Here is a 22,724-nt window from a genome sequence, read left to right as displayed (position 1 = left end):
CGCCCCCTGTCACGCACAGAGCAGGGCCAATCAGGGGGTTGGGGCACTGCCCCCTGTCACGCACAGAGCAGGGCCCATCAGGGGGTTGGGGAGCTCCCCCCTGTCATGCACAGAGAAGGGCCCATCAGGGGGTTGAGGAGCTCCCCCCTGTCACTCACAGAGTAGGGCCGATAGGGGAGTTGGCACACCGCCCCCTGTCACACACAGAGCAGGGCGGATCAGGGGGTTGGGGCGCCGCCCTCTATCACCCACCGAGCAGGGCCGATCAGGGGGTTGGGACACCGCCACTGTCACACTCAGGACAGGGCCGATGGGGAGGTTATGGCTCTACCCCATCACACTCAGAGCAGGGCCCGTGGGGGGGGTGGGGGCGGGGGTTGTGGCGCCGCCCTCTATCACCCACAGAGCAGGGCCGATCAGGGGGTTGGGGCAACTTTACCTCTCACGAACAGAGCAGGGCCACTAGGGAGGTTGTGGCCCTGCCCCCTGTCACACACACAGCTGCAGGGCAATCAGGGGGTTTGGGCGCTGTGCCCTGTCACACTGATCCTGGTGCCGGGAGGCCTCTCAGCTCTGTTGATCCCAGTGCTGGGAGGCATATTACCCTTTTACTATATAGAATAGAGGCCTGGTGCACGGGTGGGGGCCGGCTGGTTTGCCTTGAAGGGTGTCCTGGATCAGGGTGGGGGTCCCCACTGGGGTGCCTGGCCAGCCTGGATGAGGGGATGATGGCTGCTTGCAGCTGGTCACACACCCTTCAGGGTGGGGGTCCCCACTGGGGTGCCTGGCCAGTCTGGGTGAGGGGCTGAGAGCTGTTTTCAGGCTGGGACTGAAGCTCCCAACCACTCCTTTTTTTCTTTTTTTCTTTTTTTATTCTGGGCCAGCTTTAGCTCTGAGGCTCCAGCTCTTAGGCCTCCGCTCCTGAAAGCAGGTATCTGGTTTGTTTCGGTTCTCGAAACTCTGTATCAACTCCAGCTCTGAGATCCCAGCTGGCTGAAAGCTGGTTTCAGGGGTTTTGTTTAGCGTCTATATTTGTTACAATGTTTGAAACTGCAGGCTCAGAGGCCTTCAGCGGCAGGCGGGGAACGTTGGAGTCCTCCGTCACTGAAGCAAGCAAGCCTCATGTTAGTTTCAAGCTGCCTGGCTGCCGGCCGCCATCTTGGCTGACAGTTAATGTCCGTATCTCCCTGATTAGCCAATGGGAAGGGTAGCGGTCATACAACAATTACCATGTTTCTCTTTTATTAGTGTAGATTTCATTCTCTGGAGAAACTAGTTGAAAATGGCTATTTAAGTATTCTAACTGGGTGGCCTCATATGGCATCACCAGGGAATTATTATTTATTAATTGATATTTAATAATCCTTTGTAAGTAGTGGTTATGGTCTTTTGACAGATAATTCAGTTTTGTAAGTAGACTTACACTTCCTTTGACAAATGATTATCAGAGCTATAAATCAAAGAGTATAATATTCTATTTCTACAGACCTAACATCCATAGAAAAGAATGAAAAAGAAGAAATAGGTAACAGAAAATGATTAAAAGGAAGGTTTTTAACGTCCTCAGTACTCCTAAAGAAGTTGTGTTAACTCTGTGAATGCTTATCTGGCACTAACTTCATCAATGAGCCTCAGTGGTTATGAATGCCCAGATTTAGTATCAGTGTTTTAGATATCTACATGAGACAGTCATTTGCAATATCTCTATGAACTATTTGGCTTATTGTTACAAGCTTTACTAATGTAAAATTTAAAAATTAATTTTTAAAAGGGAGCATCTACCTATTGGAGAGAAAAATCACAGTTTTCCCTCAGCTGGTTCCCATTCTGAGGCATACAAAGCAGCGTGGAATAATGTAAAATTATGAAACTTAAAATCAGAAAAACTAGATATAAGCCCTGAGTTTACCACTTAACATTTGGGGCAAATTACTCAAGATTTAACGTTCAGTTTCTCATTTGTAATTTTAATAAGTGGAGATAGTACTTGTAAAGAAACACTCATATGAATATTTAAATTTTTACATTTATAAAAAAGATAGCTTATAGTTATACCTTATATGTTTACTGTGTAGACAAAATCACAGTGTGTGTGTTATATATATACTAGAGGCCCAGTGCATGAAAATCATGCACAGGAGTGGGGGGGTGTCCCTCAGCCCAGCCTGCACCCTCTTCAATCTGGGACCCCTTGAGGGCTGTCTGACTGCCTGTTTAGGCCTGATCCCATCACCAGGATCAGGCCTAAATGGGCAGTCAGACTTCCCTCTCACAATCCAGGACTGCTGGCACCCAACCGTTTGCCTGTCTGCCAGCCTGATCACCCCTAACCACTCCCATGCCAGCCTGATCAACATCTGCTCCCCTGCCTGCCCGATTGCACCTGACTGCCCTCCCCTGCTGGCCCGGTCACCCCTAACTACCCTCCCTTGCTGGCCTGGTTGCCCCCAACTGCCCTCCCCTGCAGGCCTGGCCCCTCCCAACTGCCCTCCCCTGTTGGCCTGGTCACCCCTAACTGCCCTCCCCTGAATTTCTGGTCCCCCACAACTGCCCTCCCCTGCAGGCCTGGGTCCCCCCAACTGCCCTTCCCTGCAGGCCTCGTCGCCCCCAACTGCGCTTCCCTGCTAGCCATCTTGTGTCCACATGGGGACGGCCATCTTGTGTGTTGGAGTGATGGTCACTTTGCATATTACCTCTTTATTATATAGGATATATCAGAAATTCTTGTGGATTTTTGTATTGCTTATTTTAATCTAAATTCAGGTCTTATTCTTGTTAAATTTCATTTTGCGCCCTGGCCGATGTGGCTTGGTTAGGCATCGCAAAGTTTATGATTTGATTCCCGGTCAGGGCACATGCTTGGGTTGTGGGCTCGATCCCTGGGGAGGGACATGCTGGAGGCAACCAATCAATGTTTTGCTCTCACACAGATGTTTCTCTCTTTCCCTCTCCCTTCACTTCTCTAAAAATCAATGAATTTTTTTTTCCATTTTGCTACATTCAACTGATGAGTCTAGCCTGAGAAGATCTTTTTTTAAATCTATATTGGCCATTAAGTATATTTCCTGTCTTTTCTAGCTCTGTTACCTACAGATATATTAACCATGCTTTTATGCGAGTCACTTATAGAGCTCTTTTTTAGGATAGGTCATTGTACATACTGCCAGCAACCCTGTTGGCTATAACACTTAACCAGCTAACATATACTTCTCTTATAGTCATGAAAACCCACTTTATCAATTTTGTCCACAGAATTTTATAAATGATTTGTCATAAGATACCTACTGAATGCAAGATAGGTATGATAGCTTTGTTCTTTAGTAAAATTTCCGTTATGTTTAATCATAGCCTTTAAAGGATTAGTACCAAAGCTCTGGAAGGATATATGTTGTATATTTTCAGACAGAACCCATTTAGGTATGCATATGTCATCTGTTCTTATTATTCAGATCCTATATTGCACACTGAGATGTCTGTAAAGGTCTCTAAACAGAGAAGTTATTAAGAGAGTGTACATATGATAGAACTAACCACCAAAGTTAACAGGGACTCCAAAAGCCTTACCAGTGGAGATTGACAAATTATGGCTATGGAAGCCATACTTTTTCATATATGGCTGCTTTTGGAGACTGATTCCAATTATTATAAATTTGCTCACGAGCTACATAAAATTAAATCCAAATAATAGATCTTTTAATGTATTAGTCTTGCAACTTTTCTGTAAGTTTAACCATTTTTCAGAATAAAAAAATTTTAAGTGATAAAATTAATGATTCAAAGGGTGAAATGTAGGCTTACTTATGAATTTACCTTGCACCAAATACAAATGTGTATGTTTTCACTGTTGTTATTCTTACTGGCATTTCAAAAGACTATGGAGTTCAAAAAGGAAAACGATATTTTGGCTATGTATTCTGATTTTGATGTTTAACTCTCTATTTTTTCTTTTAGAAGTGTTCACCCTATCAATCAAATTAGCTTTAGGAAAGTAAAAGCAACATAGATAGAATCAGCACAGTTCCTAAGAAAGTATGTATTCCCATTACAGTTTCCCTTAATGAAGAAAATTCTATTGTTTAATTATATATCTACAGAGTTTTCAATCAACTAGGACAAATTGTTTTCTCCCTGTAGTTGTGTAAGATAATAGGAATACAGATTAGTTCTCTAAAAGTAAGAATGTTATTTCTTTTGAAAGTGATTTGGCATTTCTCTTTCTCATTTTTTGCTGACTTAACCCACTACAAATTCTGCTTACTCTAGGTAGATTCTCACTACTCCTTGGAAAGTCTTTGGCTTATCCCTTATTGATTCCTTTATATATATATTGATGAGATACAGACCTTCACCTTTTTCATCTCATTTCCCCTATTCTCTGTTCTTGCTCTTTTTTTTTCTTAATCCTCACCCTGACGATATGTTTTTATTGATTTTTAGAGAGAAGAAGGAAAAGAGAGAGAGAAACATCAAAGTGAGGGAGAAACATCAACTGGTTGCCTCTTATTCACGCCCGACTGGGAATCAAACCCACAACCTAGGTATGTGCCCTGACCAGGAATTGAACCTGCCACCTTTTGGTGTACAGGACGACACTCCAACCAACTGAGCCACTTGGCCAGGACAATTCTTGCTTATTGTTATCTTAAAGAAATTAAAGACTATCAGAGCTAAACATTTTTTCTTTTTGTTTAAACTATATTTTTAGTTAATACTTTGTTCATTTTTATCACAAAGAGAGATTGTAATTTTCAAAGTTAATGACTGCTTTTACTGTGTTTTGTTTTTTTAAGGAAATAATGATTAAGTATCAACTGCATGCCAGACATTGTGCTCATTCCTTTACCTTTCCCTAGTTGTTGAGTGTGTTGACCACGTCTCATTTTTGAAACTAAATCTTGAATTGGTTTTCTTTACTAAAATGTTTTTAATTGTAAGCTATGCATAAATACATTTTCCTTATTAAAAAGTAAAAATGAAACATTAATAAGATTAACATGCATTTAAACCACACTCTTATTTCATTCTCATTTATCTTTATATTTCCCCAGAAGTAAACCTTTTTTAATCGTTCAGCAGGGCATTCCTCAAAACTTTTCTATACAAATGTAGTAAGTAAAATACTAATAATCTGTAAGTGATGTGTTGTGTATTTGTGTGTGTGTGTGTAATTGAAAGAGGGAGAGAGATAATTGACAAGCTGCTTCTAAAATTTTATAGACTGTCAATGGAAAGGGCCAAAAATAACGAAGATACTCTTGAATAAGAAAAAGAACAAAGTGAGGAAACCTACTCTATAAATATCAAGACATAAAATGATATAAAATAATCCTGATACAAAATATAAATGAACACAAAAATGAAAATTACAAACCAATATCCCTTATGATTATAGATGCAAGCATCCTAAACAAGATACTAGGAAATTGAATCCAACAGCATATTAAAATGATTATAACCATGACCATGTAAAATTTATTCCATGGATATAAACAACATAAGAAATATAATCACTATATTACGATGCATTAACCAAAGAAAAAAATCCACATGATTATCTCAATTGATGTAGAAAAAGCATTTTACCAGTAAGAAAACCAGGAATAGAAGGCAACTTTCCCAACCTGATTAAAGGGCATCTTATAAAAAAACAAAAACAAAACCCATAGTTAACATCCTACTTAATGATGAAAGATTGAAACTTTCTCCCTAAGATAGGATCAAGGATGTCTGCTCTCAACACTTTTTTTCAACATTGTACTGGAAGTTTAAGCCAGGGAAATTAGGCAAGAAAAAGAAATAAAGGGCATCCAATTTAAAAAGGAAAAAGTAAAACTATTAAAGCTAATAAATTCAAAGTTGCAGGATAAATGAAGGACCCACAAAAATCAATTGGATTTGTATATACTGACATTAAAATTTTTTAAAAGAAAATTTAAAAAAAATACCATTTACAATAGCATCAAAGAGAGTGAACACTGAAAATTGCAAAACATAAAAAGACATAAATAAGTGGGAAAACATTGTTAAGATGGCAATACTACCCAAAGGGATCTACAAATTCAATGAACTTGAGTCTCTTTCTTTCACCAGGTTTGGGGAAGTTTTCAGTCATTATTTCTTCAAATAAGTTCTCGATCCCTTGCTCTCTGTCTTATCCTTCTCATACCCTGATGACACAGATGTTGTTGCAGTTGATGTTGTACCAGAGATCCCTTAAAGTATCCTCATTATTTAAAATTATTTTTTCTTTTTGCTGCTCTGATTGGATGTTTTCTACTACCTTTTAAATCATTGATTCAACCCACTGCTTCTAATTCTTTCTAGTATAGCCTTCATTTCATTTATTATATTCATTTCAAACTTTTTTCTTTTTATGGTTTATATGCCCTTTTTTATGCTGTTGAAGTTCTCACCGAGCTCCTTGAGAATTCTTATAACCATTGTTTTATCTAGTAGTTTGCTTGCCTCTATTTAATTTAATTCTTTTTCTGGAGAGTCTCCTGTTCTTTCATTTGGCACATGTTTCTTTGTCTCCCCATTGTGTCTGTGTCTCTGATTGTTTTTATATATACTAGTAGATAGATTTCTGTGTCTCCCAGACTTGGTAGAGTGACCTTATGTAGTAGGTGTCTGGAGGGCCCAGTGGCACGGACTCCCCAGTCACCTGAGCCTGGTCTGGTACTCCAGATGCACCCATTTGGACTGTGTGCACCCTCCTGTTATAGTTGAGCCAAATTGCCGTTGGCATGTTATTGGAAGGAATTGACACACAGGGTGATCAGCTAGGAGGACTGGCCACGACTAGAGCAAAGGAGTTGCTTGCAAGGGCCTACCCCATAGAACAGAACTTGCTTCAGTACGGCTCTGGTGCCCAACATATTCACTCCTTGAGAGTATGACTTGTAGAGGTGGTTGGGTAGTGCTCCAGCCTGGTCTGAAGCTGGCTACAGGGTGCACTGGCTCTAGGGCCTCCCTTGAGGTCGAGACCAAGGTCTGCTGCTGCCTATGCCCTACCGAGGGCCATCCATAAAGCAATCTGCAGCTGGCTGCTACTTGTGCTGGTCTTGGAGGTGCAGGAGAGGCCAAGTTAGGAACAGAGCCTGGCTACCTAAGCCTGGGGCCACTTAGCAAGAGATACAGTGCATGTCAAAGCCAGATACTGCTTGTTTGTTCTTTATTAACCTTTGAAAGAATTTAGGAAAGTCTGTAGCATGAGCCAAGACAGGCCACTTGTAATGAAAAGCCACAAGTTGGGTGCGGCCGGGTCTCAGAGGATCACCAGGAGGTGAACAGTGTTAATCAGGTTGATGGAAAATCAGATATGGTGCCCATGTGCATCTGCAGGGGGAGGGCTCTGCAAAGAACAATAGTTTTTTCCAGAACTTCTATCTGGGAGAGCTGCTCCGCCAGCCCTCGCCTTGATGCCATACAATTCAATTCCTTCCCACATATCCTTGGCACCTTTCGAGTTGCTGCCTCAGTGCTGGAGCTCAGAGGAAATAAGTCCAAGCAAATCTGTGCATAGGCCCTTTAAGGGGAACACCTGGAACTCTTAACAGCCACATTCTCCACTGGTTTTCACAGCCAGAACTTATGAGGACTTCTTTTGCTGGCACTGTAACCCTGGGCCGAAGAGCCTGGTGTGGGGCTCGGACATCTTTCTCCTCAAGGGGATATCTCTGCAGCCAAGATAGCTTTGCCCATTTTAACCATCACATGTGGGTATGGGATCAGCCTGTTCTATGTCTATGCCCCTCCTACCAGTCTCCATGTGGTTTCTGTATATCCTTAGTTATAGGACTTATGTTCAGCTAGATTTCAGGCCATTTGCAATTATGTTATTCTGTAGTTTAGTTATAATTTTGAACTGGTATGGGAGAATGCCTGTATCATGTTTACCTACTCCATCATCTTGACCAGAAGCCCCTGTTACGTATTCATTTTTATTCATATCAAAATATTTTCTAATTTTCCTTATGATTTCTGCCATGACTCATTTGTTTAAGGATGTGTTTAATTACCACATATTTGTAAATTTCCCAGTTTCTTCCTGTATTGATTTCTATAATCAGAGAAAATGCATTTTATGATTTTAATATTTTACTGAAAATTATGTTGTGCCCTAACATTTTCTCTATCCTGGAAAATATTCTATATTCACTTAAGAAAAATGTATATTCCACTGTTATCAGGCTGATTGTTCTCTACATGGTTGTTAGGTCTAATTAATTTATACTGTTCAAGTCATCTGTTTTACTTTTTGACCTTTTAACTAGTTGTTCTTACCATTATTGAAAGTTGAGCATTGGAATATCCCATTACTATTGTTAAATTTTTTTCTCTTTTATACTGTCAGTTTTTGCTTCATATATTGTGGGGCTCTGGTTAAGTGCATGTAAGTTTATAATTGTCATATATTCTGATAAATTGACTTTTTTATCATTATATAATATTTCTTATAATAGTTTTTAGCTTAATATCCATTTCTTCTGATATTATTATAGCCATTCCAGCTCTCTTGGTTACTTTTTACTTGGAATTGTCTTTTTATTTGTTTGTTTGATTATTTATTTATTTATTTTTATTAATTTTGGAGAGGAAAGGGAGAGAGAGAGAGAGAGAGAGAGAGAGAGAGAGAGAGAGAGAAACATCAATAATGACAGAGCATCATTGATTGGCTGCCTTCTGCATGGGAATCAAGCCTGCAACCTGGACATGTGCCCTTGACCAGAATCGAACCCAGGACCCTTCAGTCCATAGACTGATGCTCTATCCATGGAGCCAAACCTGCTAGCGCTAAAATTGTCTTTTTAAATTATATAAGCAACAAATATATATATATATGGATTTACAAACCAAAATATACACTGTACAATACTGACTTTTATATTTACCTATGCAGAATACCAGTGTTGTTTATTTCTTCGTATGAATTCCAAATTACTACCTAATGTCCTTACATTTCAGCCTGAAGGACTTCCTCCTTTTTGTTTATCTAAGAATGTCTTGAATTAACCTTTATTTTTGAAGTATTTTGCCAGATATACAATTTTTGGCATTTTTAGTTTGTCATTTCACTGCCTACTGATCCCTATGGTTTCTGTTGAGAAATCAGCTGTTACTCTTATTGAGGATCTTTTGTATGAGTGCTTCTCTTTTGCTGTTTTCAGGATTCTGTCTTTGTCTTTTTCTCTCGGAAGTTTGATTATAATGTGTCTCGGTTTAGAAATCTTTGAGTTTATCCAACTTGGGGTTGTTGAGCTTTTTGTCTTTATCAAATTTAGAAAATTTGGGTGCCTTATTTCTTCAAATATTATCCCTGCCTCTTTCCTCTCCTCTGGAACTCCCATTACACATATCTTGGTACAGTTATTGGTGTCCCTTAGATTTCTTGAGTTCTGTTTACTTTTCTTCTTTTTTTTTTTTTCTGCTTCTAAAACTGGGCATTCTAAATTGATTTATCTTCAAGTTCATTAATTCTTTTTCTTATTATTCAAGTATGCTGCTGAACCCCTTTAGTAGATTTTGACAACTACTGTGCCCTGCCCCCTTTCCCTAGTTAGCTGCCTGAGCTCTGGGAATGTTACAAATCAGGGGAAATAAAGGCAGCCCTTCAAGTGTGTCCTTCAGTGAACCACCAGACATGTTGAAACAAACAACCACAATTTTTTAGAATAAGGTTTGTTCTCCTTCATTTGTAAGAACCTTTACCAGGATTGTGGACTGTGTCTTCAAGGCCATTCATTGAGCTGTGTATTGGGGGATCAGTAGGGTTTTTTTTAAATTGATTAAGCATTCTCCTAGTTACTATACTAGTAAACTTTTTATTAGTTTCTAGATTTCTGGTAAAGTTGATTCTGACATTATTGCTAGTTTATTCATCTCTTTAGTGAAAGGATGTACTTTTGGCATTCCTACTCTGCCATTTCCACTGTTGTCACTTAGAAAGGATTCCTTCTAAGACACAAAAACTACTAACTATACAAGAAAATATTGATAGGTTTAACTAAATTAAAATAAAAAGATTATATTCATAAAAAGACATGATAAAGGAAGAAGACAATCTGCATAGTAGGAGTATATATTTATACAATATAAAACTGATAAAAGAAGAGTTATTCAGAATAGATACAGAAGTATAACAGTTCAATAAAAGAGAACCCAATAAGGGAAAATGGGGCAAAAGACTTGAACAGGGACTTTACAAAAGAGAATATCTAAATGACTAATAAAGATGAAAAGGTGTTTACCCTCATTAATAATTAGGGTAAGGAAAAGTAAAACCACCATACTACCTACCAGATTTGACAAAAATTAATAATACTGACAGTACTAGGTAGAGGTAAATTGTGGAATAAGAGCAATTGTTACCATTCTTTTGTGATATACATAAATTGGCTTAACCAATTTAGGAATTTGTAAAAGAAGGTATTTATACGCTATAACAGCACTTCTGTTCCCGAGTATATGTATATGTGCTAGAATTAATGCATGTGGGAATTACGATATATTAACAAGAATGTAGCATTGTTCATAATGTCTCCAAAATGAAAATAATACAAATGTTCATCAACAGAGTAATCCATATTCATTGCCTCCTTTTTCTTACATTCATCTTTTTTCTTTATATCCTATAATCAAGTATTTATCTTCATGAAATAATGAAGTAGCTCTCTCTCAGACCACTAATGACTACCCCATCTATTTAGTGTCTGTTTCTTTCCCCTTTATCTCTCTTGGTATATTCTTTGAATATCACCTTGTTCCCATCTTGTGCACAAAACTTGAAAGTAGTCACATTCTCACTTTGAGAATAGAAGAACTATACCATTAGTAGTAGCCCAGAGCATGAACTAAATTATGCATAGCCCCAAATAATAAATTTTATAATCAACATAAATATTAATGATTTTTAAAATAAATAATTCACATTATTTGCCCTTATGTTTGTATATTTTTAGAATGGTGATTCTCTACATCAGTCTTTACCATGTTGATAGGAATAATTTAATAATAATAACAACAATAATAATAATAGCCAACATTTATTGTTTACTACTTGGAAGTGCTAGATAATTTAAATACACTATCTTATTTAATCCTCATCAGTAATCCAGTGAGGTAGATGCTATCATTGTCTTCATTTTTTAGATAAAAGAAATGATGATTAGAAAAATATATTCCTCTGGTATGAATAAAACTAATGTCTTCTCAATTTTTTAAAAAAAGGAAAAATATAGTCATCTGTATCCCTGCAGAAGTCATAGCATACTTAAATGGAGAAGAGTTTAATAAAGGACTATGGTATTTACAAAGGTTTGGGCAGATTTTAGGGCAGTGATGGCGAACCTTTTGAGCTCGTCGTGTCAGCATTTTGAAAAACCCAAACTTAACTCTGTGTCACATATAGAAATTTTTTGATATCTACAACCATAGTAAAACAAAGATTTATATTTTTTATATTTATTTTATATATTTAAATGCCATTTAACAAAGAAAAATCAACCCAAAAAATGAGTTTGCGTGTCACTTCTGACACGCGTATCTTAGGTTCGCCATCACTGTTTTAGGGGAAGCAACCAGACATAATGCAGTGCCCTGGGACTAGTAATAGTGGATAGTCCTAATGGAGCAAAGGAAGGGAGCTACTATTACAATCCAGAAAAGAGCTATAAGCAAGTGTCATCTGACATGGCTGTGATTCTAGCTAACCTATAATGACCTGGTAGAGAAAAAGCCAGGGGAATAAATACCAGACTTTATGTTCCTCCACTCCTTTAGTTTCCTGACAGTGCCTCCCATTGGCTGAATCCAACTGGGAACCAGAAAGCCCAGGATATCTTGTTGATTCTATCTATACAAGTCAGTTTAAAGTAGAGAGGGTGAAGAAGGATGGAAAATGAATCTGAAAGGGAAATGGAAAATATCTGGGAAATACATAACTATTAAATTACAGAGTCAGTATATGAATGCCAAACACTTTACTCCTGACCACAATGCAATTGTGGTTAAGAGCTCTCATAAAGAAGTTTAATAAAATATTATTTGGCCAGGGGAAATGCTTTGAATCTGGAGGTTTCTATTCTACGTCAAATTGTTGGATACTTTTATAACTAACAGTATATGAGAAGAAAAGAATGTCCCCATCCAACAAGTTAGGTGTGGGTATTGGTTTTATATGCTGTTAGTATTTTTAGAATATTAAACCATGCATATTCCCCTTGTTCAGATTCCAGACTCCATAATTTCTCGTGGCGTTCAGGTGCTCCCACGAGACACAGCTTCCCTCAGCACTACTCCTTCAGAATCGCCTCGTGCTCAGGCTACATCTCGCCTTTCTACTGCTTCCTGCCCAACACCAAAAGTAAGTACAGTCCCTTGGTACTGTGGCTATGATGTGAATCTGGGAAAACTAACCAATATTTTCTTCTGCTTGTCAAGGTCGGATTCATGCATGATAAATACAATGAAAAATTAATGGACTATAAGATAGTTACCACCTACTGTTTCACAAATTGTCATACTAGGCCAACAGAAGGACAATAAAAATTTCATGCAAAATGTCTACTTCTACATCAGGTATCACTTTCTGTAGCTCCTATTACTTTGCTGTAGACTTGTTATTTTCTTAGCATACTCATCATTATAGATGTGGAGTTACATGTATATGCAGATCAATGCATTTTTGGCCAAAATAAAATAATATTACCAAAAGGTGTGTTTTTTTTTTTTAACCTGTCCAGTCTGGGGTAGCTCCCTACTCTAGTATCATTCCAAATTTTTTCAAACATATCCAACTTGGAATGTTGCTGCCTAATATTTGGAAACACATCTAAATTGATTAGAAAGAAAGTTTTAATGCCAACCTTTGGGGGAGGGAAGAAGTATCTTAGTATTTATTTTTTATAATTTTCCCAAGTACTGAATTGTGTATGGGGGAAAATGTATTAGATATTTATTCACTGCCTCACATCTTCAATGTATATGATAAATTAAATAGCAAACTTAATTATGGCTATGACTGCTTACTCCTGGAATCTCCCTTCCCTGGTTAAGATAATCATTTGTGCTATCACGTTTTCTATGGAATGGATCCAATATTGGCATCAAAAGGTTAAGAGTAAAATTTCTTCTTACTTAATAGGATATGGTGTTAGATATCAGTCTGTACACTGAATTTATTCTAGGGCTCTGCAGGTAATTTCTCAAATTGTGACTTTTTCTCTATATCAAATTTAAGAACTTACATAGCTGTCTTTCTCAATTTCTTTCTCAACTTCTCTGAATTTATCAGTGTTGTAATTGGATTTAACTAGAAGTGACCTCAAGCAGTTCTTGATATATAATGCAGTTGCTTTTACATTCCATGGTACAACCTTCTTAGCAAAGTCTTCACATTGTTAATATTGTATATCATTGTTTTTAGATTTGTATCAAAAATAACATATTAATTTTATAGTTTAAAAAAACTGAGGTCCTAAATCTTCAGTGAAGAAAAATTGTAAGCACATTCTAGACATGAAATGTATGTTAATGCCATTTGGATGATAATCAACTACATCTTCACTGAATGAAAACATTGAGTTCTCTAGACTAAAATTGGATAGATGAATTTCATTCATGTCTTTTAAATTTTTAAATCAAAATAATTTATTGTTTGACTGCATTAAATTCTAATTGTATAAGCTGTATTCATTTATAAAATCTGAGAAATAATTAAAGCTGAAAGTTAAGGTCACTATTAATGTTTAGCCATTCACCACATATTAAGATCCAAATCTTGGTAATAAAGAGCTATCCAAGATACAGCATTTTTCCCCCTTAACAATATATACTGTGAACATAAATATTTTAAGCATAATTTAATTATACATACTAGTTCTTAGTCCTTTAAAACATTGTAATTACATTTTAATTACAAAGTGATTATTAAATCCAATTTTAAAATTCACTTGGTATTTCCAGGTTTACTAAAGTGAAATCTTAAAAATAAAAATGTTGATATTTATTAAGTTAATGTGCGTATTGCAAAGCTTTAGGAGAGCAAGTGGCTTGTCTTGACATTTTTCCCTTAATTAACACTTACATACTCAAACTGACAATGAATTCATATAAAGCAGTGTATGTGAATATCTTTTTTCCTAGGAATTTTTTTCTATACTTTTATCTAGGAATAAGATTCTGTTTCTTTTCAATAATTTTTACCAGCGTCATAATGTATATCGAAGATAAAATTATTGCTTTAGTGTAATTTTAAAATTAAATTGTTAAGGCTGAATCAGAATACTAATATAATAAAAAACTAGTTTGAATATTGATTTCTTAAAGGAGTGAAGTCAAATTAATCTTTCTATTAAATATTTTAAATTAAGACTTCTTGATTGAATCTAAATTATATATGCTTTTGAATCAGTGACAGTTTAGTCGATGGTATAATAAAATAAATAGGTAGATAAACATAAATTATTCAAATATAATTTTACAATAACTTCATAATTATAAATTGAAATTCATGCAAGAAGAAATGAAAAAATTGTAGTGATAGAAAATAATAGGAGGGAAACCTTACTTAGAATGATCAGAGAAGACCTCGCCAAGGAGTAACATTTCACCTAGGACATGAAGAATACACTGTCTAATCTTATATTCAAACAAAATGCATAATTATTAATTTTTTATAAGTTTCCTTTATCCTTTGAACATAAGAATTTAGATTACTTTGGATAAATAATGAATATTTTTTAACTCACAGTTTTCAATCTTTAGGTCTGTCTAGAAAACAATGTGATTTCCTTTACATATAAAAATGGCATTATTGATCCAGTATCAGTATAATATTCCCTCTGAGAATTTTTTCTTAGTGAAGTTAGTTTTACACACTATTCCATATTATTACCACTTTTCTTTGTGAGCACCAGAGTAATTATATGATACGGCTAGTTCATTGGTTGTAAACCTGAGGTTCCCAAGTCTCTGGAAAATCTTTGTTGCTAGGTCATGGTACTAGCTGGGGTCTGCAAATTATTTTTCACTATTTGTAAGAGCATACACAAAATCAATAAGACTATATTAAACATTAAGTTTCTTTGCTTTTGTCTTAAATTAAATCAGTATTGGTATAGCAACATCTATTCAGCTGTAAATGACATTATAGAAATATGGGTTCTACAAACGCCAAAAAAGGTTGGAAAACACTGACTTAATGACATCAAAAGTACATTTTCTAAACATAAAAATGTAAGTTATTTTATAAATAGTTAATTGACCCATCTGATGGATATTGAGAATAATATTCTCTAGATTATTTGTCAAAGTCAGCAATTCTCAGACATAATGGTCTCAGAACCCCTTCACACACTTAAAAATTATTAAGGACACCAAATAGCATTTGTTTATGTGGTTATACCTAGTAATATCTACTGTGCAAGAAATTAAAACTGAGAAATTTTAAATGTTTATTTGCTTCAAAATAAGAATAATAAGCCTTTATATGTCAACATAAATAACATTTTTATGAAAAAAAATAATGTTTTCCAAAGCAAAAATATCTACTGAAAAGGATGGCATTGCTTTACATTTGTTCAAATATATTTCAATGTTTGGTTTAATAGAAGACAGCCAGATTCTCACATCTTCTGTACTCAGTCTGTTGTGATATGTTGTTTTCGTTGAAGAATATGAAGAAACAAATCAGCCTCACACAGTTACGTAGTTAGAAAAGGAAGGATGATTTTAATAGTATTTTCAGATAATTATGGGTATTCTTTGAAATTACACCAAAAATTTACAATTTTCTTTTAAAAGTTAGTTAAAGGATGGAATCAAAAATTTTGTCAGGACCATTGAGTACTTTGATACATTATGATCCATTGCCCTGGCTTGAACTTTGAATGAACGTAGGTATGATTTTGTAACACATTTCTTGGTAACTTGAAAAATATATGTTCTTCTAAGTGTTGACATATTTCATTATTTATACTAAAAAACCATTTTCATTAACATAACCACCAAGCTCATAAAAAAGGACTTTGAAGTATTGGAAGCTCTCAGACTCATAGTATTATAAGTTTTCCACAGTTCTGATTTGTGTTTAAAAGTTATCTTTGACAAAACAACAATTCCTGTGTTTTTCTGGAATTGACAGGCCCATTTCATTCATTTCGAGAAAATGTCTGCCGAATATCTAAGTCTGAATAATCACAGTTTGTCAGTATTCTTTCATTCCTTCAAGTAACAATGGTATTCTGTTCAAAACCTGACTAGTTCAGCATGTAACTCAAACAACTGCATAAGTGCTTTTCCTTGAGACAGTCATCATCCTTTGATATGGAACAGCAGTATTATATTCATACTACTCATTTTGCCAGACTCAAGGGACAAGTTTAAACTAAGTTAAATTAGTATTTACTGTTGCATTGAGAACAATGTTAAATGAAACTAGCTTTTCTTTTTTGAAACTATTAAATTTTTTTAACTCTTAGTGCATGATAGTGAATAATACAAGGACTATTCATACTATTTGGATCCACCACCTCAGTCTGCACTAAGGTGCCAACCCACCATTGCTTTTGTATCATTATTGAAAATGTCAACATAGTGAAAGAGGCAAATGTCATAGTACTATTATTGAAATAATTCAGCCTTTGGACTCCTGATAGGGCCTCGGGGACCCTCATGGGACTGTGGACTTAAAGAATCACCAGTATAATCAAATGAGCAAACTGGTTTGTTTCTTGAACATATATGGGTCAAAATTATGTCTTGAATCTTACTTTTTCAGTGAGACAATGTTACAGTGCTATCCTCAGAATAGAGATCTTATTCAGGGGTGAGAACCTTTTTTTGGCCAAGTGCCATTTGGATATTTATAACATCATTCACGGGCCATACAAAATTATCACTTTAAAAATTAGCCTGCTATATTTGGTCAAACATTTAATTAATTCACCCCTAAATCCTTGGCAGGGCCAGACCAAATGATTTCATAGGCCTTATACAGTCCACAGGCCAGACATTCCCCACCCCTGGTATGTAAATAACTACCAGTATAGTACCCTACTTAAGCATTATAAATGGTTCGCCCTCACTCTGTAATCCCAATTAATTCCATAGCAGGGAATAGAATATCTCCTCCCTAAGTCAAAATGAGAAAAGGCTTCACAAAGTCTTTTGCGGATACAAGACCAGGAATTGTAATTTCTGGCTATCTCGACTTATTTCCAAAGAGATACTATTTCTGTACTTGGATGACATCTAATATTTCCCCAGGATATCTTATCTACTAATAGATACAGAGAGGCCTCTTTTAAGTAATAGCCTTGTTTTGGAAAGATCATTTTATTAGAGGTATAATTGAGCGTGGCTGTTTAAAACTCAGCTTAGAACATTTAAAATTGATGAGCTTTTAAATAAATATAAAATTTTTCAGCTTTTCCTAAAAAGATAAGATCAACATTACTTGTCCAGCGCCCTATGTATATCACAGCTGTCATTCTTTATATCCTCCAGGCTATTTTACTCATTTGCATTCAATGACTGACTCCTTTAGATGTTTGAATAACTGATTTCTACTCTTGTTCATTATTATTTAGTTTCTCCTCCTTTATAACAACATGTTTGTTTTGCTAATTATTCTGGTGTGATAGCAAAACAGATTATTGAGACTTCAAATAAAAGATGGTTCTCTTCTGTACTTTTCTAATGAGAAAGGCACTACCCAGTATGATAAAGTATTTCATATTTTGATAAAATTGAAGTTAAACAATAGTAATATGTGTTAGCTTTTAATTTTGAGTTTACAAATCATTTTATTTTCTTATTTTTATTGATTTTAGAAAGATGAAAGGAGAGCAAGAAAGGGAAACATAGATCGGTTGCTGATCATACACACCCCAACTGGGGATCGAAACCGTAATCTGGGTATGTGCCCTGACTGGGAATCCAACCCGCTGCCTTTTGGTATATGGGACCATGCTCCAACCAACTGAGCCACACCAGCTGGGCAACAAATAATTTTAAATGGTTGTTCTATGGCATTCTGCTAAGTGTACAGGTTTTACATTGATTTTTGTTTCTTTGTTCATCTCCTTTAGTGTCCCCTCTGTCTTTATATATAGTGGTATTTGAAAATGAAATTCCTCCCATCCTTTTCTAATTATTTAATGTTCACAGAATTATATTCATCATTGAAGCTAAGCATAATTTAACTGGGAAATGTACAATTTCTACTCTGAAATCTGAACTTGCAAATGACATTTAATTGTTATCCTAAGAAGATATAGCTAACCAGAAATTATTAGCTGTAGAGTTAAGTTTTATTGCTTACCAGTGGTTCTAAACCTTCCTAATGCCACAACCCTTTAATACAGTTCCTCATGTTGTGGTGACCCCCAACCATAAAATTATTTTCATTGCTACTTTAAACTGTAATTTTGCTACTGTTATGAATCATAATGTAAATATCTGATATGCAGGATGTATTTAGGCGACCCCTGTGAAAGGGTCGTTCAACCCCCAAAGGGGTCGCGACCCACAGGTTGAGAACTGCTGGCTTAGGCAGTCTAAGTGGCTAGGTTCTTTTTTTATTCTTTAAAAACAAGTAATATACCTTCTCATTTTAGAAAATGTATATAAGGGGGGAAAAGAGTTCCTCTACACTTAATTAATGACTGCTAAAATTTCGTTGTATATCATTCTGTTATTTTTTTCTTTGCATTCAAATATTTATATAAATGGATCATAATGGGAAGGCAGTGAATAAGAGCTTAGGTTCTGGAATCACTAGTAGGTATATGGCCTTTAGAAAGTTACTTTACCTCTGTAACCATAATTATCTCATCTGTAAAATGAAAAATAATAATAACATTTCCCTCATAGGGTTATTATAAGGTTTAAATTTCAAAATTCATATTAATCACTTATCACAAAGTTTGAAATACAAGTAATGCTCCCTAAATGTTAGCTATTATTATTAAACTATAATATTTTATCCTAAACAATAAAGATTAAAAAAAAATTTATCCTAGCTCATTCATTTAGTAATATAAACATCATTACATGTTTTTAAATAATCTGGTACAACATTGTTATTGTTTGCTATTCTAATTTGTGGAGGTAGCATCGTTTTTTCAGCAGCCCCTATTATGGATATTTCAGTTGTTATTTCAGTTTTTAAAACAATGATATAATGATCTGGAAGTTAAATGTTTCACAGTTTTCTCTTTTTAATTTATTTATTTTATTTATTTGTTTGTTTATTTATTTCAGAGAGGAAAAGAGAGGGAGAGAGAGATTAAAACATCAATAATGAGAGAGAATCATTGATCAGCTGCTTCCTGCATACCCCCTCCTGGAGATCGAGCCCACAACCCAGGCATGTGCCTTTGACCAGAATTGAACCAGGGACCCTTCAGTCTGCAGGCCGACACTCTATCCACTGAGCCAAACTGGCTATGGCACAGTTTTCTCTTTTTAAATTTTTTTATTTATTTTTAGAGAGAGAGAAAGGGATATGGAGAGAAAAAGAAACATCCATCAGTGTCTCCTACACACCCCCTACCGGGGATCAAGCTGGAAACCCCAAGCATGTGCCCTGACTAGGAATCAAACTGCCAGCCTCTTGGTACATGGGACGATGCCCAACCAACTGAGCCACACTGGCCAGAACTACAGTTTTCTCTTAATTAAACCTAGCAACTGTATTAATTCTACCTTTGTTTAAAATATATGCAGAATCTTTAATTCATTATTCATATAATTGTGTGTTTTTTTTATTGTCTAAAGTTTTACATGTCTCCTTTTCCTCCGATTGATCCCCCTCTCCCTCCAGCCATTCCCACTCCAGGCATGCCCCCACCTCCCCAGTGTCTGTGTCCATTGATTATGCAAATATGCATGCACACAAGTCCTTTGGTTGTTCTCTAACCTCCCCACCACCACCATTTGTCTCTGGATCTATTCTTATTCATCAAATTATGTTGATCATTATATCCCACATATGAGTGAGATCATGTGATATTTATCTTTCTCCAACTGGCTTATTTCGCTTAGCATAATGCTCTCCAGTTCCATCCATGTTGTTGGAAATGGTAAAAATTCCTTCTTTTGTATAGTGGCATAGTATTCCATTGTATAGATGTACCATAGCTTTTTAATCCACTCATCTGCTGATGGGCACTTAGGCTGTTTCCAAATCTTAGCTATTGTAAATTGTGCTGCTATGAACATAGGGGTGCATATATCCTGATTGGTGTTCCTGGTTTCTTGGGATATAGTTTTAGAAGTGGGATTACTGGGTCAAATGGAAGTTCCATTTTTAACTTTCTGAGGAACCTCCATACTATTTTTCACAGTGGCTGCACCAGTCTGCATTCCCACCAGCAGTGCATGAGGGTTCCTTTTTCTCCACATCTTTGCCAGCACTTGTCGTTTGTTGATTTGTTGATGATAGCCATTCTGACAGGTGTGAGATGGTGTCTCATTGTTATTTTGTCACTCTCAGATGATTAGGACTTTGAGCATGGTTTTTTTTTTTTAATATATTTTATTGATTTTTTACAGAGAGGAAGGGAGAGAGATAGAGAGCAAGAAACATCGATGAGAGAGAAACATCGATCAGCCGCCTCCTGCATATCCCCTACTGGGGATATGCCAGCAACCAAGGCACATGCCCTTGACCAGAATCGAACCCGGGACCCTTCAGTCCTCAGGCCGACGCTCTATCCACTGAGCCAAACCAGTTTCGGCATTGAGCATGTTTTTATATGTCTCTGGGCCTTCTTTATGTCCTCTTTCAAAAAGTGTCTATTTAAATCCTTTGCCCATTTTTTTATTGGGCTGTTTATCTTCCTTTTGTTAAGTTGTATGAGTTCTCTGTGAATTTTGGAGATTAAACCCTTATTGGAAATATCATTGGCAAATATGTTCTCCCATGCAGTGGACTCTCTTGTTGTTTTGTTCATGGTTTCTTGTGGTGTGCAGAAGCTTTTTATTTTGATGTAGCCCCATTTGTTTATTTTCCCCTTAGTCTCCATTGCCCTAGGAGCTGTGTCTGTAAAGATATTGCTACGACATATGTCTGCTATTTCACTGCCTATGGAGTCTTGTAGGATTTTTATGGTTTCCCATCTTACATTTAAGTCCTTTCGCCATTTTGAGTTTGTTTTTGTGTATGGTGTAAGTTGGTGATCTAGTTTCATTATTTTGCACGTATGTGACCAAATTTCCCAACATCATTTATTGAAGAGACTTCTTGACTCCATTGTATGTTCTTGCCTCCTTTGTCAAATATTATTAATTGAGCATAATGGCTTGGGTCGATTTCTGGGCTCTCTGTGCTGTTCCATTGGTCTATATGTCTGTTCTTGTGCCAGAACCAGGCAGTTTTGAGAACCGTGGCTTGGTAATATGGCTGGATATCTAGTATTGTCATCCCTCTAACTTTGTTCTTCTTTCTCAAGATTGCTGTGGTATTCAGGGTCTTTTTTTTATTCCAGATGAATTTTTGGAAAGTTTGTTCTAGATCTTTGAAATATGCCATTGGTATTTTAATGGGGATTGCATTGAATCTGTAAATTGCGTTGGGTAGTATGGACATTTTAATGATGTTGATCCTACCAATACGTGAACATGGTATGTTCTTCCATCTGTTTATATCTTCCTCTATCTCTTTTTTCAATGTCCTGTAGTTTTTTAAATACAGGTCTTTTACATCCTTAGTTAAGTTTATTCCTAGGTATCTTAGTTTTTCTTTATTCATATAATTCATATGGATACCAAGAACAGATCATTTTTGCATCTTGATGAATTCAATTTAATGATATTCAATTAAAAGCAGTTTTTAGTATTTGCATATGACTTATTTATTGGCAGACATTTAAAAAATTATGGATCCAAAGTTGTTTGAAAACTTAACATTGAGTATGTAAAAGTAATTGCACTATGAGGCACTAAATATTGAGGGTCAGCCCAACTGCCACTTTGAAATATTTTTTAAATAGACCTCAGTTTTTATATTTATAAGATCATGGTATTAAATTAAGTAACCTCTAAAGTTCCTTGTAGGCCTATAAATCTGTTTCTTTGAAATAAGTTTCTATACTGACTGAATAAATATTATTACCATTCTGTTTAGCCCTTCTCTCTGATGTTATATTAATATCCAATTAATATAAAATAATTTACATTTATTTATCCAGCCTTCACATTCCATGTTACTACATAAAGTTGGGGATTATCAACTGAAAATGCTCTAACTTTAGTCAAGATTTTTCTCATTTAGGTCAAGCTTAATTCTGTTAAATGAAATAATGATTTATCTTGGTATCCACTAGAGTTTGTACAAGCGATAGGAAAATAGGAAAGTGAGAAGTATAGAAATACAAGGAATAATTAAATTAAGAATACTAGCTTTCATTTTAATTAAAAAGTTTTGATTCCTTTAAACTTCTTTTTGATAGTTTGGGGCATGTTTGTGCAAAAGCAGCTCAACAGAAATAACCTATGCCATCATTATTTCAGCAACAGAATTTATTAGATAGAGCCATGATTTAAATCCATATAATTGCCCTAGCTCAGTGGTTCTCAACCTGTGGGTGGCGACCCCTTTGGGGGTCGAAGGACCCTTTCACAGGGGTTGCCTAAGACCATCGGAAAACACATATATAATTACATATTGTTTTTGTGATTAATCACTATGCTTTAATTATGTTCAATTTGTAACAATG

At 35.9% G+C, this 22,724-nt stretch overlaps 1 protein-coding gene across 11 annotated transcripts in view; it reads left to right on the top strand.

The window, feature by feature from the left end:
• The window catches only part of GPHN (gephyrin), a 444,048-nt gene that overhangs the window by 276,800 nt on the left and 144,524 nt on the right, over window positions 1-22,724 (top strand). For all 11 annotated transcript variants that reach the window (XM_059693242.1, XM_059693272.1, XM_059693252.1 and 8 more), the window contains one exon: window positions 12,230-12,364. In XM_059693242.1, coding sequence (XP_059549225.1) covers window positions 12,230-12,364 — 135 coding nt within the window. The remainder of the gene's footprint in view (window positions 1-12,229; window positions 12,365-22,724) is intronic.

This window comes from Myotis daubentonii, chromosome 1, assembly GCF_963259705.1.
Source record: "Myotis daubentonii chromosome 1, mMyoDau2.1, whole genome shotgun sequence".
Lineage (NCBI taxonomy): Eukaryota > Metazoa > Chordata > Mammalia > Chiroptera > Vespertilionidae > Myotis > Myotis daubentonii.
Note: the sequence above shows the minus strand (reverse complement) of the source record. Positions and strands in the feature narration are given on the sequence as shown.